The 19666-nt window shown below is 44.2% G+C and overlaps 1 protein-coding gene across 1 annotated transcript in view; it reads right to left on the bottom strand.

The window, feature by feature from the left end:
* The window catches only part of C2H9orf135 (chromosome 2 C9orf135 homolog), a 53143-nt gene that overhangs the window by 11889 nt on the left and 21588 nt on the right, over positions 1 to 19666 (bottom strand). The window contains exons 3-4 of the mRNA XM_030192380.1: positions 2465 to 2586; positions 1340 to 1408 (exon numbers count right to left, since the gene is read on the bottom strand). Of these exons, the coding sequence (XP_030048240.1) occupies positions 1340 to 1408; positions 2465 to 2586 (191 nt within the window). The remainder of the gene's footprint in view (positions 1 to 1339; positions 1409 to 2464; positions 2587 to 19666) is intronic.

Raw genomic sequence — 19666 nt, 5'->3', positions numbered from 1 at the left:
GTCCTGAAAAGTTTATAGGACTAGTACCTTTCAAAGGCACATTCACATCACATTTTCATTTGAACCCTTCCCTTGTACCTCTATTAAATGACAAACCAACAAACCACCAAATAGATAAATCTATTGTATTCAATTTATGCATTTGCTAGTTATTTATAAATGTTCCATAGTTTTTTTTTCCTTCCTTTGGATTTTATACATTCATGATTCATTGAATATGATTGTCTGTTCTGTAGTTGTATGAAACCCAGCATACTTAATTTAAATTTTTAAATACCACTCAATTCGAGGTGGTTTCCAAAGCATAAAAACAAAAAATGTAAAAAAAACAAAACAAAACAAAACAGAAATTTAACATTAACTGATAAAACAAGCATTATACCTGCAGCAGTTAAATACTGCAACTCTCCATCATAGCAGCTGCCTTAAGTATTAGCAAATACATGAGTAAACATACACCTTGAGTTGTTTTCTAAACTGCTTAATAGAAACTTACAGTGCCACAGGTAATGCGCTCCACAAACAGCCCCTCTATATAAAAAATAGAGGAATATATATCCAACCAACCATGTTGAAAAATGGATCAACCAACAATTTCTCTCCTCAAAGATTGAGATCTATCTACAGATCTTCAACTTGCTACAGTCAAAGGAACATAGTCATTCAAGATCAAAACTTTAAACTGTATCCTCCAGACTATGGAAGCCATGTAATCCCTTCAAGTGAAATATGGTCACTTTCATATGCATATTTGTCATTTACTCCTGCTGGTTTTATGTTAATTCATTAAATTTTTCATTTTTATTCTTTGTTTTTTTATCTACGGTGTTGACTAATTGTATGGGACTGCCCCTATTTCTTAAATTAGACTACTGATTTGTGTTAGAACCATCTACTAATCCAGTAATGTTGGTTCTTATTTCTTTATATTTTCATGTAGCGACATTTATTGTAAGCCCCTAATATATATCTGTCCATTTTTCAACACCATGTCATCATAGTATATAATATTTTAAATCAATTGTTTCACTCAAACCAGTTTTGTTTACCATTGTTTTAAACTGTACTATTTGTATTCATGTTGATTTTATTTTTGTTCTGTGCCTGACGCAGGCAATTTGCTGAATCAGGGTCTGTGTAGGTCTTTAATAAAATTAGTTCTATACACCAATCCTTGAGGCTGCCTGCTTTCCAGTATGTTCCATACTTTTGTGCTTGTCAATCTTTCTTTGATGCTTGCATGTTTGAAAGTACAATGATCCCTATTTGATATCATGGATCAAGTCCATTCAGGCTACAATCTCTACCCACAGTGCACCACCTGATTGCTTTAACGCACATTTTCATGTGATCTGAGGGATGGCGTGGCAGAACAGCTCCATAACCTCTCTCAGGTCGCCCTGTGTCTCTAGAAAGAAGCAACAAAATGATTAAATTGGAGGTGAATAGTTATAATTCTTTCTTCTGAAATTAAACAATGAACATGTTCAGCAAGAATCATTACCATCGCCATGTTTCAAACAAACATAACTCTGGTTAAAACTAAATTTTCTACTTCAGGAGAAATTACAGGTTTCAATTTTGATTTTTTTCTTCATCTAAAGTCAGTTGTGAACAAAAGTAGATCAGCGTAAGCCTAGATTTACATTAAACTATGACACACTGCTATACTGCAAAGTGTAATTAAAGCATAAACAGTGGACTCCAAAAAGGGACTGTTAAAGAACCATACAGTTTTGATAATAATTAAACAGTCTCTGGCTAAATTAGCCCCAGATACTCAATACTGGAGCATATTTGGGCACCAGCACAGAACACCGACTGCCTGGGGGGGGGGGGGGGGGGGGGGCGGAGAAGGTCTTGGCTGATAATCAGCTGGAACCTGCTTAAAGGCAAGATTACATTTTCCCCCCTTTCACTTCCCCAAAAGAAGCCTCTGATCCCTCATTGTCAATATAGTGAGGACAATGAGAGCCAAAGCAAGGGAAAAACCCTATTGAAAAAGGGAAAGCTAGCAGGGAGCTTAAAAAAAATTAAGAAAAAAAAAAAGTGATGGTTCCTAGGAATTAGAAACCAAGAAAAAAAAAAAAATAGATTTATGACATCTCTCTTCATCTGTGTCAAGTCTCATACCACCAACTGGATGCTTCTGAAGCTCCTGAATTAGTGATCTGAGGCTTAACAGGAAGAGGGGGGGGGGGGGGGGACAAAACTTTCCTGGTATTTGTTTTTCAAGACTTCACCAGAAACCAGGCTTGTTTCTTCCAGATAATAGACAAAGATATTTCTCTTCCTTTCTAATTTTAGAGCAGTTTACTTTTCTTGATGATCCTGTCTTTTCCTCCATGTCACCAGTAAAATTTGATCTTGCCCACTAGTATTTATATGTACAGCACATTTCCAGAAAACAGAACTTACAGAAACTAATGATTTTACAGAGATTATGGATGTTAAGAAACATTACCTCTTGAAAACAGCTGTATGAAAGTTATCTATATTGACCAAGGGCTTGTGTATCTCTTTCTCTTCATAATCTTTCTTTAAAGATATCTGAGATAACTGCTGATCTGTTGTAGTGCTCCAGTCCTGAACAGACATTAATGAAATAAAAAGCCAGCATCAGTCAATGAGGTGTTTAAAACTACAAACTATTACCACATAACTATTTCATGCAACCCTAATTTGGACTATCAGTGTTACCAAAAATCCCCATATTCTGCAATACTATCCATTAAATTCGGAAGGGATTTCTGGGGATCAATCAAATGCACTAAGAGATCGTCCGCGAAGGCAGAGATTTTGAAACCATGGTGCCCCATATCCACTCCCCTAATGTCCGGATTCGAAAGAATTTCCCGGATCAAAGGGGAAATAGAGGACAAATAATAGAGGTGAGAGCGGACAAACCTGTCGTATCCCCCGCTGAATATTTATAGGTTCTGAAAGGACCTCATTCACCCAGACCTTTGCTCGTGGGGCCGCGTATAAGGCTCATATCGCTGTAACCCATAATCCCCTAAAGCCATATTTCTCTAAAGTAGCAGTCCCAGTTCACTCTAGCAAACGCCTTCTCTGCGTCAAAACTGATGAGCAGAGAAGGCGTTCCTCGTCTTTCCACCCAGTCCATCGAGGCCGAGATTTTCCGCATGTTTTTGGCAATTGTTCGCCCTCTAACAAAGCCACTTTGGCTTTCTTCTATGAGAGATGGCAATATCACCGCCAATCTGTTAGCCAACAATTTTGCGAACATTTTAGCCACCACATTCAGCAATGATATTGGTCTGTAGGACGATGTTTTTTCTGGGTCTCGGCCCAGTTTCAATACCACTACCCGAACTTTTTAGGGAATCTGACATGCTCTCGGTCTCTACAAACTTATTGAATAAAGCTGTCAGGGCCGGTACCACTTGTTCCAAAATTTTATAGAATTCATATCTAAACCCATCCAGGCCCGGTGCCTTAAGTGTAGCCCCCTGTTTTATGACTCTGGACACATCTTCTTCCGTAATCTGTTGATTTAAGCGGGATCTCTGCGAGTCGGTTAAACTTGGAAGATTCCTTTCCTCTAGATATGTATGACTAATTCCCCCTCCGATGATCTAGCATATAGCGCTCCATAATAGTGTCTGAATGTTTCTGCTATTTCCTCATCTGATCTAACTAAGTTCCCCCCCCCCCCCCCCCCCCCCCCCCCCCCACCATATTCCTAATCTGCAATATTTTCTGCTTCCCCATTTTCCGGTTCACCAGGTTAGCCAGCACTCTCCCTTGCTTACTGCCATGCAGGTAAAATTGATATTTATAATACTGTATAGATTTCATTGCGCGTTCATGCAGCAAGGTATTAAGGGAGGCTTGGAGCGCTAATAAATGTTCTTTATTTTGTAAAGTCTGCCTGATGCCCCACTGTCTTCGAGCTTTCCCGATTTGATAACCGACGTAAGATTTCCTTGTCTCTCATCTTCCACTTGTGACTTGAGTAAGCTATTATCACTCCCCTAAGAACCGCTTTTGCTGTTTCCCAAAACAAATCGGATCTGTTTGGTGAGCAGCATTGTGCAGCTGGAATTCTGCCTAGTGATGCATTGTGTTCTCGAAAATCATCATGTACCAAGCCTAGGGGAAATTGCCAGGTAAGCCCTCTGCCTTCTCCTGTTGGAGCCTTCAAGGTCCACCAGATATAGGCGTGATCTGAAACCCCATATGGTCCAATTCCTGCATTTTGCGCCTTGGAAAAGAGGGTTTTAGATAAGAGCCAGTAATCTATTCGGGATTGGGAAGAGTGTGCATTCCGTTTCAGTCGGGTGCAGCATTCTCCACACGTCAATTGGGATTCCTTTTAAACCCGATTCTTTGCCAGCCCTCTGTCCTCTCGATGTATCTATACTTGGATTGTGCACCCCATTAAAGTCTCCTCCCATAATGACTTGAGCATTTCCCTGTTTGGCTATTTTGTGAACCAGCGATCTATAAAAGGCCCGATCATAAACATTGGGGGCACATATATTTGCTAGCAAAAACTCCTGTTTATTGATCACTACTTTGGCTATAATATATCTACCATCCTCTGCACGCCAACAATTTCGGATCTGTAATTCCAGCGTTTTCCTAAAGAGTATCATCACTCCCGCCCTCCTATGCTGTGCCCCACCCACCATTTGTTAAATTTAGCATGTTCTGTCGATGTCAGATGTGTCTCCTGTAAGAATACTATATCTGCTGTTTGCCTATTTAAAAGTTGTAAGATTTTTTGGTGTTTGATCGTGGATGTTACCCCTCCCACATTCCAGGAAATGAATTTCAAGGGCCTCATCCTTCCCCTTTAAGATCTTTCTCAATCAAGGATTTATATTTTTGTCGAATCAGAGGAGTCAGCCCAGCCTCTAACTCCTCCACGGTTGCCTGATCCGCAACAAACATTTGAGGTGTTTATTATCCCGTCCCTAAGCGCTACCGTGGCGCCCCCTCCCGACCACACAAAGCCGAATCCACCCAAGCCTATCCCTCCTGACCGTCTTGTTCCCTTGCCCCCCCCGTCCCCCTATTCCCTCTACCTTCCCTTCCGTCTTCCTTATCCCCTAGAATCCTATATAACCTCTCATGAGGTTTGCCTAAGCACGAATTATCCATGCCCGGCCTTATCTTTTAGGTCCCCCGAGGAGAGAGAGTCTCCCCTCCTCCCCCCCCCCCCCCCCCCCCCCCCCCCCCCCCCCCCCCCCCCCCCCCCCCCCCCCCCCCCCCCCACCACACCGATCAGCCATCCCCTTCCATTTCGCTATTTTATTCCTAGCCTTCTTGTGTGTGTGGATTTATAATAGCGTTACCCAAATATAATCAAAAGCTTTACATCTTTAACTCTAAGTGTCCTATCCTATGCTTGCCTACCCTGCTTATTACTGCTTCCCATCTCCTCCATATTGTCATCCCTCCTCCCCCTCCATCCGGATGTACTCATGACACCTGTACCTAGTCCTTGTAGGAGTTTTTAAAAGTTCAATCTTGCACAACAGATTTAACCCACTTGAGTTGTTAGTCCTTATAGCTATTTATGAGTTCTTCCGTATCATTGTCCCCCCATCTCCGATTGCAGTCTAATCATTCATCACTAGTATACGTAACATCTTAAATTAAGTCTTTAGTCACATCTGTAACCATACATACGGTCTAGATGTCCCAGGTTTCAGCAGCCAGTCTCAATATGCTGATCAGTAAATTCTATCTATGAGTTCATTTCTTCAGGGCATACTGTTAATTGAGTTAGGGTGTGGGGAGATCTCAGTCATTTCCAGGTATCCCCTATGAGGTCCCATCGGTTCTAACTGCCCTCCGAATATTAGGCTCTGTTAACAAGTCTGTCCCAGATCCTTATCTCGTTATGTTGAATGGTTATTAATTCTTTCATGGGCTGCTTGCTCCAATCATCCCAAACGGAGTAGTCCAAGTTTGTGTTTCTAATTTCTAGTTCCGTCGGCCTTGCTATCCTCACATTGTATAAGATCTTGCCATAATGGTTAGCTTCAGAAAGTCCCGAGCTGCCTCTGGAGTGTCAAAGAAAGATGTTTTCCCATCTGAAAAAATCTTGAGGCGCGCTGGGTATAGTAGCACGAACTGGACCTGTTTTTGGTGTAAAGCAGAGCATATTGGTGAGTAAGCTCTTCTGAGTACGGCGACTCTGGAGGAGAAGTCCTGAAAGCAGAGAATTGTTTTAGTTTCATACTTTAAGGGACCTTTTGTCCGAATCGCTCTTAGGATTTCCATTTTATGGACGTAATAGTTTGATGACTACCCGCGGTCTGGCTTCATCCGGGCGTCTTGGTCCCAGTCTATGCGCCTGTTCAATTCGGAGAGGCCCCACCAACGATTGCAATTGTAATGTGGTAGTGAGCCATTCCTCCAAAAAAGGTCCTCAGTTTGCTTTGAGATATTCTCCGGTAATCCTACTAAGCGAAGGTTTCCCCTCCGCGATCTGTTTTCAATGTCATCCAACTTGTATTCCAGGTCTTTTACCTTCGCCTGCAGTGCATCTTTGTCGGTAGCCATCTGCTGTACCCGGTCCTCCAAGTCGGAGATACACTGACAGGATGCCGTAAATTCTCCTTTAACAGCCTCCATTTTCTCATCCAGCGCCTCCAGTTTAGTAGCAATCCCCTGGAACTTTTGATCCAAAGTCTGGTTCAAAGCCTGGGTGACTTCGGTGACAATTTCTGCCACCCACGTGGAGCTCACTGAACTAGGCCCTCCATTCTCTGAGTCTGGCATTTTAGATGTTTCCGCCACCCTTACTTTATCTCCTTGCTTCCGTGTGGATTTAGCTGCCATCGGGGTTAGATTTTCTCATTGCTCCTTAATTATATGCTTTTATCAATTGTCCGATATCGTTTTAAGATCAACTTGTGCAGCTGTTTAGGCTGTCGGGGCCCAGAAGCTCTCCTCGAACTCGTCTGTTCAACGTGTCATCACGTGGGGGGACTACAAACTAAATAGAATGCCCTGTTCTTATTTCTGAAGGAGGAACAGGGTAGACCACTTGTAAAGCAAGAAGCCTTTCCAGAGTGACCCCGACTGCCCCTGCTTTTAGACGGGGGGGGGGGGGGGCGGGGAAGAGGAGACTCTAGGAAGGCATCTGGCAGCAGCTGCGCAAACTCTTAGGTGTACCAGTCTTGGACAAGCTGATCGGAGGTAATCTGGGCCCATCTCCCATAAAACTGAGCTAAGCGAGCCCCCACTGGAAGCAGAGTTTGAGCCCAGAAAACCTCATTGTGCCAGACAAGCAGAGGACTGGAAGGAAGGACCTGCATCTCTACTTCCGTGGCGGGCACCTCAAAAAGATTGGAACAGTTGAAAATAGCAAGACATTTGGACAGAAGGTACTCTGCCCAGCCAAAACAGACAAAAATCTCTTGCCATGTCCCTACTGGAAAGACATCCATAACCGGCAGGCCTGGGACAATCTCCAGGAAGATGATGAACTTTAGTATCTCCTAGACTTAATTTATCCAGCTCATCACCAAGCAGAAAAGATCCTCTAAAGGGGAACTTAAGACTTAGCAGTATCAGCAGACCAGAATTGAAGCCAAAGAAAAACTGGCCTTAACACTTTAAGGTCATAGACTTGGAAGATGCCTGCAATCAATTATACATGGTATCTGCTAAAAAAAAAAAAAAAAAAAAAAAAGCAGAGTCCATCTTTGTCACTTTAGTATTCAGTAAAGAGAAGTCATCTGCATTACCTATCTGATATTTGCTTGGACCATATAAAACAAGCCCTGCCTACCAGAGAACCACAGATAGCTGCCTGGACTCCCAGAGCAGACATTGAAAGAAGACTTCAAAAGAAATTCCATCCGCTAATCTTGTACATCTTTTAGCGCTGTGCCTCCATCCACGGAACAGTATTGCACTTGGTAACAGCAGAAACCACCACAAGTTTAAGAATTGTCTGGATCAGGAACGGGGTAAAGTTGAACCACAGACATTGAGATAAAATGGAGAATCTGGCATACCCCACTGTTCTTCGATGATCTCTAATATCTTGATGCATAGGAGATATTTACCAGTTTTCTAATACCTTTAACCAAAAGATCCACCTTGCTCCTTACTGAATTGTCTTCAAAATTTAAAGTAGGACAGACTAAAGCTATGAGCTCCTGCAAGCCCTCCTTTTGAAAAATTCATACTACAGAAGGATACTCCCAGGAGGGAGAGTGATACTGAATCAGCAGGAATAGCTTCCTCAGAAAAATCAGCTTCTCCTATCCCAAGATCGTCCTGAAGGAAAGGCATCTCAGGGTCATGTCAGTATCTGCCTCTAAATCCCCGGTAACTCTAGGTCTTTTGAGAGAAGATCAGAGATCCCTGACCCTTCAGGAGGAAACACTGGAGAGGGATCCAACTTATGAATTTAAAAAATGCCCTATACATTTGCACCACAAATTCAGGAGGAAAGCCCCCTTCAAGTTCTCCCCCACCCCCCTTGCAACAACCCAGGCAAGAAAAACCTCCAAGGACTTTTCTGGAGCCAAAGAACAGAGCTCTGAAGTGGTAGGCTGTGATTGCTTAATGGCGGTGCTTGCCGCTTGTGACTGTTAATGGCAGCACTTTCTGCTGAAACTGGCGCTTGAGGTAAAACAGTTGACTGCCTGGGAAAAGAAAGCACAGCGCCCAAATCACACCTAAGCGCCGGAGCATCTTTGGCGGTACAATATTTACAAGTACCAGATACCATGAGGTCCCTGCGCTGACATATACGATAGCGTAGCTTTTCAGCCATGCTATGTCTGCTTTTTAAATAAAAGCGGCTGAGAAAGCTCATCAAGAAGCAAGAGAGAAAAACGCTGGCTGAATTACAGACACCGCAAAGGCAGAAAGTGAGCTGCTTTGCTTGTTTAACAGGTTTTTTTTTTCTCAGCACCGAAGCACAGTGGCTGTCTCTCCCTGTCCTTAGGAAAACCTTCCCTGGAAGAGGCTGGGATTAGTGCAGCAATGAAGACCCAATTAGCTGGCTGAAGTACACACATGGCAAAGGCAGAAAGTGAGCTGCTTTGCTTGTTTGGCAATTTTCTGTTTTTTTTTTTCTCAGTACCGAAGCACAGGGGCTGCCTCTCCCTGTCCTCAAGAAATCCTTCCCTCAAAAGGGGCTGAGGTTAGTGCAGCAATGAAGACCCAATTATTAAAACGCACTCAAATCCTGTGGGGGGAGGGATCCAGCCATATGAGTGTGACATCCCAGCCTCCTTAGAAACAGAATAAGAAATTAAAGGAATAATAGGAATAAAATTATTTTCCTTTTTTGAAGTAAAAGCAAACAGAAATAGAATAAGAAGTATAAGAGACTGAAGGGCTCACCACCTTCCACCTGCTGGATCTTACTATAGCTAGCCAGGGCTCTTATTGGCTTTCACGAGAGAGTCTGAATTCTCAGTCTCCACCTGCTGGAAGGAGTGCGCAAACCATCAGTGTCTTTCTGGGTCGGTCCGGAGGGACGATAAGAAAGTATCTCTTGGTGCTCCACTAACGAAATACTGCCAAGAAGCCACTGTGGCAGCAAAACCCCTCCTCCAGATGTTAAAGATCCCGGTGGCTGAGGGATGGACAATAAACTATATCCAATTGCTCCACTGCAAGATAAGAAGCTCAACAGGAGAAACACCTATGCTGTCCAGTCAGCTCTCAGCTAGTTGCAGCAGCAGCGCCCCCAGCACCACCAAGGAAAGTTTCAGGAGAAACCCCCGTCCTCCGGGGAGTGCCCTTGGAACATCCGCAGTGGGGACAGAAGCTCCATGTCCTGCTATGCCATGCTCATGTGCCATCAAAATCCTGCCAAAGCCCTGCTAATTAGTCAGAAAAACACACAGTGTGGGAAAATGAGCAAGGTCTGCGTAAGCATTTCCGTGATACTCTGCTGTGAGCCTGCCCCAGTAGCTGAGGAAAGAGTTTCCGCTGCAAGTCCCACGCACAGCGGCAATAATGGGTACACACTCCCGCAGCTACCCCCGCCAAAACGAGAAAACTGTGGGAAACAGCACAGACAAACTGCAGACTCACCCAGAGCACCAACAGCAGCCCTGTCTGTGTAGCAGTATAGTAAGACATCCATCTTTTCATTCCATAGCCCTGATACTGGCGGCACCAGTATCTCTCAAACCCAGGGAAAGCACAAGGCAGGACACCCAAACCACAGGCTCTAACTGGGGGTTTTTTTTTTTTTTAATTTGCTTCTCACAGGTCTCCCACTTAGCCATCTCTCTCCTCTTCAATTTGTTCAAAATTCTGCTGCACGACTAATTCTGCCAGCGGCGTTATGCTCATATTAGCCCTCTCCTCAAGTCACTTCACTGGCTTCCTACCCGTTTCCGCATACAGATCAAACTCCGCTTAATGACCTATAAGTGCATTCACTCTGCAGCTCCTCAGTACCTCTCCACTCATCTCTCCCTACATTCCTCCCCCCCCCCCCCCCCCGGGAACTCTGTTCGCTGGGTAAATCTCTCCTATCTGCACCCTTCTCCACTGCTAACTCCAGACTCCGTTCCTTTTATCTTGCTGCACCATATGCCTGGAATAGACTTCCTGAGCCAGTACGTCAAGCTCCATCTCTGGCATTCTTCAAATCTAAGCTAAAAGCCCACTTTTTTAGGCTGCTTTTAAGTCCTATCCCTTATTTACTTGTTCAGAACCCTTATTTTGTCATCGTCACTTTAATATTCCCTTCTCGTTTGTCCTGTTTGTCCGTCCTAATTAGGACTGTCTTCATGTTCAAGTGTACAATGCTGCGTACGTCTAGTAGCGCTATAGAAATAAGTAGTAGCAGCCTGGAAAAGAATGGAAAAGGCAGGAGAGAGCAGAAGAGTGGGGGGGAGGGACCTGAGGTGACGTGGAGGGGCATAAATCGAACGCCCAAGTTTTCCTGAGGATGTCCCCGCGAAGGGGTGGGGAAACCCGTATTATCGAAACAAGACGGCCATCCATCTTTTGTTTCGATAATACGGTCGGGGACACCCAAATCTCAACATTTAGGTCGACCTAAGAGATGGTCGTCCCCGGTTTTCGGAGATAATGGAAACTGAGGACACCCATTTCAGAAACGACAAAATGCAAGCCCTTTGGTTGTGGGAGAAGCCAGCATTCGTAGTGCACTGGTCCCCCTGACATGCCAGCACACAAACCAGGCACCCTAGGGGGTACTGCAGTGGACTTCAGAAATTGCTCCCAAGTGCATAGCTCCCTTACCTTGGGTGCTGAGCCCCCCAAAACCCACTCCCCACAACTGTACAACACTACCATAGCCCTAAGGGGTGAAGGGGGGCACCTATATGTGGGTCCAGTGGATTTCTGGTGGGTTTTGAAGGGCTAACATTTACCACCACAAGTGTAACAGGTAGGGGGGGATGGGCCTGGGTCCGCCTGCCAGAAGTGCACTGCACCCACTAAAACTGCTTCAGGGACCTACATACTGCTGACGGAGCTGGGTATGACGTTTGAGGCTGGCAAAAAAATATTTTAAAAGTTTTTTTTAGGGTGGGAGGGGGTTAGTGACCACTGGGGGAGTAAGGGGAGGTCATCCCCGATTACTTCCTGTGGTCATCCGGTCAGTTCGGGCACCTTTTTGAGGCTTGGTCGCAAGAAAAAAAATGGACCAAGTAAAGTTGGCCAAGTGCTCGTCAGGGATGCCCTCCCCCCCCCCCCCCCCCCATTATCGGCCAAGGACGCCCATGTGTTAAGCACGCCCCAGTCCTGCCTTCGCTATGCTTCCGACACGCCCCCGGGAACTTTGGTCGTGCCCGCGACAGAAAGCAGTTGGGGACGCCCAAAATCAGCCTTCGCTTATGCAGATTTGGGCGACCCTGGGAGAAGGACGCCCATCTCCCGATGTGTCGAAAGATGGGCGCCCTTCTCTTTCAAAAATAAGCCTGCAGGTGTACCCCCCTCCCCAAAGGCAGCACTGCTCAGCTGCACACCCCATAGCTACTAAACGGAGATCCAGAACAGGAACTGCAATCCGATGACACCAGGAGCTTGTGGATAGACATCCAGCAGCCTGCTGGAGAAAGAATACTGACTGACCAAGGAGCATTCCATCATATAAGACAGTGCAATTCAGTGCTCTCTCTCCACCTGCTGGTAGATGGTCACAAAAATTAATGAAAATATTAGAACCATCTCTATAAATGCACAGATATGCTTCAGTCATGGGGAAAAACTTAACGGTACTTTAGATAGGGAATTAAGAAATCTGAGAATCCTTGGTTTACAGAGACATTGCAGTTTTAAAAAAAACAAAAAACAAGAAACTTCTAGAACGTGTGAGGAAATGGAAGACGACTAGAGAGGATCAGGATTATCAGATCTGGAAGGACTATTAAGCAATATAAAAATTTATTATTGTAATAGGATCAAACGCACGATATGTTAAACTCTTCAACATGTGACATTTTTGAACTCCAATTGTGGACTTCTGACTGGCAAATAATTTAAAATTTGTGTTGTGATATTTCTTTTGAATTGATGTAATTTTGATTTGTCCAGTTCTCTCAAGTTTAATGCTTGTAATAATTGTTAAAAACTTAAATAAAAAAATATAAGACAGCCATTCAAGAAACAAATTCCAATTTTTGATAGAAGACTTGCCCAAATCAGGATTTTTAAATTTATTCAGAATTGACCAACATTGATAGAACTAAAATGTATATCAATCATTACAGCCTTCTGCAGAAGTTATTTTTTTTTCCAATTAAAAGTGACTACTATTTTAACAGATGTTTGTTTTGAACAACCAACACAGAATTTATTAGATGGCAAATTAAAGCCATAATAAAGGGAATTCCAGTAGATAGAACTCAGGACATGTTCTACATTATCGCCTACTGCGATTGAGTAGCTCAGGAAGAAAGCTTTGACTTTTGTCCTGCTTTCTATATAGGTTCCATTCCCTCCTCAATATTGCTTTGGCTTACTGAATTTATTAAAAATGTATTAACAGAAGGTATTAATGAGTTGCTTCAATTGTATGGACTCCCTCCCATACCTAATATTTTAGATGAAGATCTCACTCAAGTTGAAGTTTAGACCAGTTTGTTTTCCTTGGTTAGCAGAACTTTTGGAATTTGTTGTAAACTTCCAGTTTTTATCATTCTTAGAAGAATCTACATATTTACATTTTTCTCAACATGGGTTTTGTGCTATGCATAGTACTGAAGCTATGCGTATAGTATTAACAAGCAAGGTAAAACATTTATCCAAGGGTGCAGAGGTAATATTCTTACAATTTGATATATCAGTGGCATTTGATGCCATTGATCATGAGTTATTGCTCTTTATATTGACTAAAATGGGAATTGGAGGGGTGGTACTGAAATGGTTTTCATCCTTGAGTTGTAGATATAGTATTCATAAGAATGGGAGATGGAAACTTACTTTCTTCGGGTATTTCCTTAAAGATAGAGTCTAACTCTAAAATACTTGGTATAATTTTTGGACTCTAGACATATTAATGCACTTGAGAAAATCTCATTTTTACAAATTGCGAGTAATTATATCTTTGAGATTATCTGGATTCTGAACAGTTGCTTAAACTACTTTAATAATGCTACTTGATTATTGTCATTCACTATATTGTAATATTAACAGCAATTGTGCAGTCTTCAGCTCTTGCAAAATACTGCTGCCCAACTGATTTATGGTATGGGTAATTTAGTAAAGTTAGTCTTCTTTTGGAAAAATTAAATTGGTTAAAAGTGGAATTTCAATTTAAAATTGCTTATCTATAAATGCATTTACTTTAGTAATAGTAGGGCATTTGATACCATCCTCAGGTTTAAGAGAACATTTGAGAAGTTCAAAAATCTGCCAGTTTATATTCTATCTATAAAGAGAATGAAGTTGAAATCCATTTGGGAATGCTCTTTCGTTCCAGGGCCCAAAAAGTATGGAACAGTATACCAGTATCTGTAAGATTAACATCCAATTATGGGCTTTTTTTTTTTTTTTGCAAGGCTTATTCTCTTGGTAATCTGATTGGAAGTTGGAAATTGTCTCTCAGCGAGGTATTTAGTCTTGCCATAAACTACTTTGAAATATGTGGTAAAGAACGTTTTGGGAACAATTGGCAAAGAAAACAGGCTGTAGATTGGAGTTAGAACCCTCAGCATAAGTTGCTCAAGCCTGTAACTAATGACAGGGTAGGAGGAATGGCTCAATGTGCAGAGATGACTAGTAACAAAATAATTGTATTAAGTTCAATTGGCAGTACTTTTACTTGTAACAAGTTATATTTAAAGCTGTACTTTTGTACTTAAGTACAAATTTGGCCACTAGTTTAAAAAAAAAAAAAAAGTATTCCATCCCTCTACAGGATTTCCAAGCTATGTCAGGCGCAGCTTGCAGCTGATTGGGCCCGAGCTTCCAGTCCCAAAAACAGTTAACTGAGCTGGGACCAGAAGTTCTAACCCAATCAGATACAAGCCAGGGTCTGACATCACCTGGAATCCCTAGTCCCAGAACAGCTGCTGATTTCTTTGTTAGGCTCAGCTGCCTCCCTAGCTGAACCACACTTTCACTGCATGCAGGGCCCGCTTCCTGCTCCCTCTCGTTGCACCTCTGCTGGGCTTGAACTACAACTATGGGAAATGTGCAGGGTCCAGCTCTCTGCAGTGCTGCTTGTGCTTTCTGCGCCAAGCCCACCAGGACTGGTGTTAATTATCTCACCATGGTAGTTTTAGCATGGGTGAGACTGTTGCAGGGTCACAGTGGATGGGAGGGAGCAAGAGAGGGCTATATGGGATAAAAGGAGGGGGAGAGAGGCTATGGGCTGGGGGAGAGAGAAATCGGGCAAGACTGGTGTGTGTGAGAGTGAGAGATCGCTAGAGATGAGGCGATACTGAATAAGGAGGGAGGGGGAGAGGCTATGGGTGGGGAGAGTGAGAGATTAGACAACTGGATGGGTGGGGGGGAGAGAGCAAGAGAGATGAGGTGATACTAAATAAGGTGGAGGGGAGAGAGAGGCTATGGGCTGGGGAAAGTGAAAAATTGGGAAAACTGGGTAAGTGGGGACATAGGAGTCAACTTTTCAAAATGATTGGAGATGCTAAACCCAGTTACCCCTCCCTGGGCACAAAGGGTTTGCTCAATATTGTGGGTGCTCAAGCACTCACAGAGCTGAACATAGTGGAAGAGATGAAGACAGAAGAGAAAAACTACACATGGACAGGAAACCCTTGGAAAGAGCTAAAAAAGAATGGAAAGCAGTAACCAGAGACTGGAAACACTATTAGAAAAATTAAATGGCCAGATAGCAAAGGTAGAAAAAAAATTTATTTTTAATTTAGAATGAAGTAATGCGGTAGCATTGTTAGTCCACTAGTTAATAAATATAAAGAGGGGGAAAAAAAAACACCCAAAGAGTAAGACGACACCTTTATATTGGACTATATACATTTTTAACTAACTTTTGGACACCAGAACCTACTTCACATCAGGACCGTATACTGTTGTAATAGTAGTCTTTTCCTACTTTTTTTTAGGCCTCCAAAAACTAGTCAAAAATGTAAAAAGTTGGGTCAATAAAAAAAGGTATCACCTTATTTTCGGTTTGTTTTATTTGTTAATGTAGCATTTGGCATGTGTAAGTTTTTGAAATTTAATCTGCTCTTTATATTTTGCATTGTACAAAGGGACGTGTCACTGTCTTTGGTTTTGAACTGTATGCAGACTATGGTTTCTTGGGGGTTGAGTTTTAAATTTTTCTCTGGATATTTCTATTTTGTGGTTACTTATTCTATACTTCATGAAGGGCTACTTCTGTTCATGTGTGAAAAAGGCTAGGTATTCTGTTAGCATCAAGTGTCTGTAGGAATGATCCTTACTAATCCAGCTTGTTCTGTTTTCCAATTAATGTTCTTCTGCCCACTGCAATGCTGAATCCTGGAACTGGTGGATTGTGTCTGTCTACCAGCTGGTGGAGACAGACTACAAGCTGAAGTGAATGATACTGATGACCAGCCCCTCCATCAGCCAGAAATCCTTCCTCACCAATGAAGAACTACAGCAGCCAGTACTGTACCATAATATATGGCAAGCTGCCAATTCTGGTATACCGGAAGCTGTCAAAAACTCTGGTGCTTCCGATTACTTCCTGTTTTTTCGCTTTTGAGGCAGAACACACAGAATAAACATGATGGAAAGATACAGGAGGGATCCTGGGTTCATCTGCTGCAGCTAAAGGAAAGAAAATCAGGTAAGAAGGGATCATTTTACTTTCCTTAGCGCAGGCAGCAGATGAAATTTATTGCATTTGTATCCCACATTTTCCCACCTATTTGCAGTTTCAATGTGGGATACAAATGCTATAAATAAATTCATCTGCTGCCTGCGCTAAGGAAGGAACCGGTGGGATGTATCAAAGCAATCCTTAAGGAGAGAGGGAAGCAGTCACCCCTCTCACCAGCACCATCGCTCCAAAGGAAGCATCCGACCTAGCGGCCACATCAAACAAACGGCGAGTGACCGACTCACTCGCAAATGCGCAGTAGAGACTTCCCTCTCTGTCCCGCCCCCGCGTCAATACGTGATGACGAGGGCGGGACAGAGAGGGAAACTGCGCCGCCGAGGTTGATACCGCTCCCCACCCATCCGAGGTCGCCGCTACCATTACCCCCCCCCCCCCACCCGGGCCCTCTCTCCGCTACTAAACTTACACATCCATTCGCCGGAACGCAGCACGCACATCAGCTGAGCTGCCGTCGGCCTTCCTTCCCTGCCTGTGTCCCGCCCTCGCTGACGTTATGTCACAGGAGGGTGGGACACAGGCAGTGAAGGAAGGGCCGACGGCAGCTCAGCTGATGTGCGTGCTGCGGTCCGGCGAATGGCTGTGTAAGTTAGTAACGGAGAGAGAGAGGGCCCGGGCCGGGTGGAGGGATGGCGGCGTCGACTCCGGGGGGGGGGGAGGGGGGGGGGAAGGAAGGAAAACCCCAATACCAGCCCGTTTTTACGGGCTCAACGGCTAGTCTACTATATAATGATGAGAAAAAGAGTAGTGAAGCCCAAGTAGCCGCTCGGCAGATTTTATCCAAAGACAGAACCAATGTCTATGCCCACAAAGTGAACTGTCCCCTAGTAAAATGGGCACAAAATTGCTCTGGCGCAACACAGCCACTCAAAAAGGTAGGCCGAAGCAATGTCTCTTTGATCCCTCTAGCAATAGTGGCTTTTGAAGCTGCCTCACCCCGCCGGGCACCTAAAAGAACAAACAGGTGATCTGAACACCTAAGAGACAAAGTTTCCCTAAATCTGCAGGAAAATCCTCTTCCTGAAAAAACTGGAGAAAAAGAGGTTGATTGAGGTGAAAGGGTGAGATGACCTTCGGCAGGAAAAAAGGCACTGTCCGTAAGGTGACTCCAGACTCTGAAAATAGTAAAAATGGATCTCGACACGATAGGGCTTGGATTTCCAAGACCCTATACAGAGCTTTCAAGGTGAGGTCCGTATCAGAAGCCCTATGCAAGGCCTCAAAAAGCAGCCCCTGTAAGGCATGCAGGACTAGATTAGGGCTCCAGGATGGACACCACTGATGCAACGGAGGACGCAGGTGAATCACACCTTTCAAGAAATGAACCACATCCAGATGAGCTGCTAGGGAGGAACCCGACACCTGGCTGAGAAAACAGGCCAAGGATGCCACCTGCACACGTAGAATGTAGTCGCAGACCCAGGAAGTCAACCACCACAGGAGACCAAGTCAGAACAGAGTTAGAGTCTCTGTGCTCCTCCAGTAGGAAGACACAGCCCAGGGCAGTGAGCCCCCAGGTATTCCAATGCTTGAGACTGCTCTAAATGACTTGGGAAAGCTGATTACCCAGCCCAAAGATTGCAACAGAGCAATTACTCAGTCGATGACCCTGCAACTCCTGCACAGAGTCCGCTCAAGTCAACCAGTCATCCAGGTAGGGATGAACTCTTCCTTCCGCAGAAATGCCGCCACTAACCCTGGAAAAGGTGTGGGGAGCAGACTAAAGGGCAGGGTCTGAAACTGGAAATGGCATCCTAGAATGGCAGAACGGAGGAAACACTGATGCGGGGGTCCAAATGGGGGTATGGAAGTAAGCCTCTTTGAGGTCCAGTGCTATCAGAAACTCTCCTGGCTGAACCGCTGCCATGACAGACTGCAGAATTTCCATGTGAAAATGCCTGATCTTCAAGAATTAATTCACTTTGCAGAAATTGATAGGATAGGATGAAAGGACCCTCCTTTTTGAGGCAACACAAAATAATGGAATACTGCCCTGCACGGGTTTCGGAGGGCGGCATTGTCACCACAGCCCTGATCTCCAAAAGGGAGTGCAGCGTGGCTTCGACCACCGCCTTCTTAGAGGTGGTGGCATAGTGGGACTCCAAAAATATGTCACCTATGGGCGAAGCAAATTCTAGCCTGTAGCCTTCTTTGATAACATCCAGAACCCATTGAGCTGAGGTGATCTTGGCCTATCCTTCATAAAAAGTCAGCAGACTCCCCCCATTCTGAAAATTGGACAGTGGACCAGCACTACATCATTGGGAAAAGCGACCTGCAGCTGCTGGGCATTTATCCCCTCGAAAGGAAGAGCAAGGCAGAAAACAGGGGCGCTGGAAACTTGCTGTAGGATGGCCAGGTCGGTAATGACAAACCTCTCTAAAACGAGGCCTCGCAGACGCAGTCTGTGGGACCAATCTGGGCTTATCCTCTGGGAGACACTGACCTTTAGAGTCCCCCAAATCCACCACCCAATGGCATAGCTACAACAACCAGCGAGAAGACACTGCCAATGGCACCTGCCTAGCTGAGGTGCGGACCAGATCGTACAGAGGAGTCAATGAGGTAAGCCAATCCAGATTCCATGTGGGGTACCAGGGACCCCAACGTTGAGGCTGCATCCTTATCTTGTTCCATAGCCTGTTGAAGCCAACTGAGGCAGGCCCTGGCTGTGTATGAACTACAAATAGACTAGAGTGTTGTAGGATTGTTGTAGGAGGTGGAAGGCCTCCAAATATTTAATATAGAGGTGGAAGGCCTCCAAATATTTAATATACAGAATTAATTTTCTCATATTGGACAGAGGAATGAAGGCTTCTCTCCTTCCAAATCATGAGAAACAGAGCTTGCTGGAATAGCAATTACACTTTACCTCCCCCCCCTCTTGCCAAGCCAGGTGAATTGTAAAGCTGAATTGCCCCCAATCTCACCATTAAGTGTGACTGGTCTCAGGGAAATTCAGGTGACAGAATTCTTTTCCCATGCCCCTTGGAAGTAAGGCTTCTTCAATCCAGGAGAGAATTACCTTCTTTTCAACTATGTGGAGACATAGCAGGTAAACACCTTGCAGAAGAGATCAAACACTGTCTCTCTCTGAGAAACAAACACTGTGGAACCAAGTGGTGGTGGTTTTATGACAGGGAGCAACATGACAAACTGGCAAGAAAGAAATAACACCTACCTCTGTAAGGAAGCAGTAGTTAGATCATAGGTTCTGAGAAATATATCCTTGTTTGAGAAAAGCTGTAAAGATGGACAAACAGACCACTTGTTTTCCTCAAAACAGATGCTATGATTTCTGGTTACAAGTTGAATACTAGTAAATCGATGGGTATGGCGGTGGGAGTCCCATCGACGGTGTTGGACTCACTGAAGGCTTCTTTT

The sequence above is a fragment of the Microcaecilia unicolor genome, chromosome 2, assembly GCF_901765095.1.
Source record: "Microcaecilia unicolor chromosome 2, aMicUni1.1, whole genome shotgun sequence".
NCBI lineage: Eukaryota > Metazoa > Chordata > Amphibia > Gymnophiona > Siphonopidae > Microcaecilia > Microcaecilia unicolor.
The sequence above is the reverse complement of the archived record's forward strand: the minus strand, read 5'-3'. Positions and strand labels throughout refer to the sequence as shown.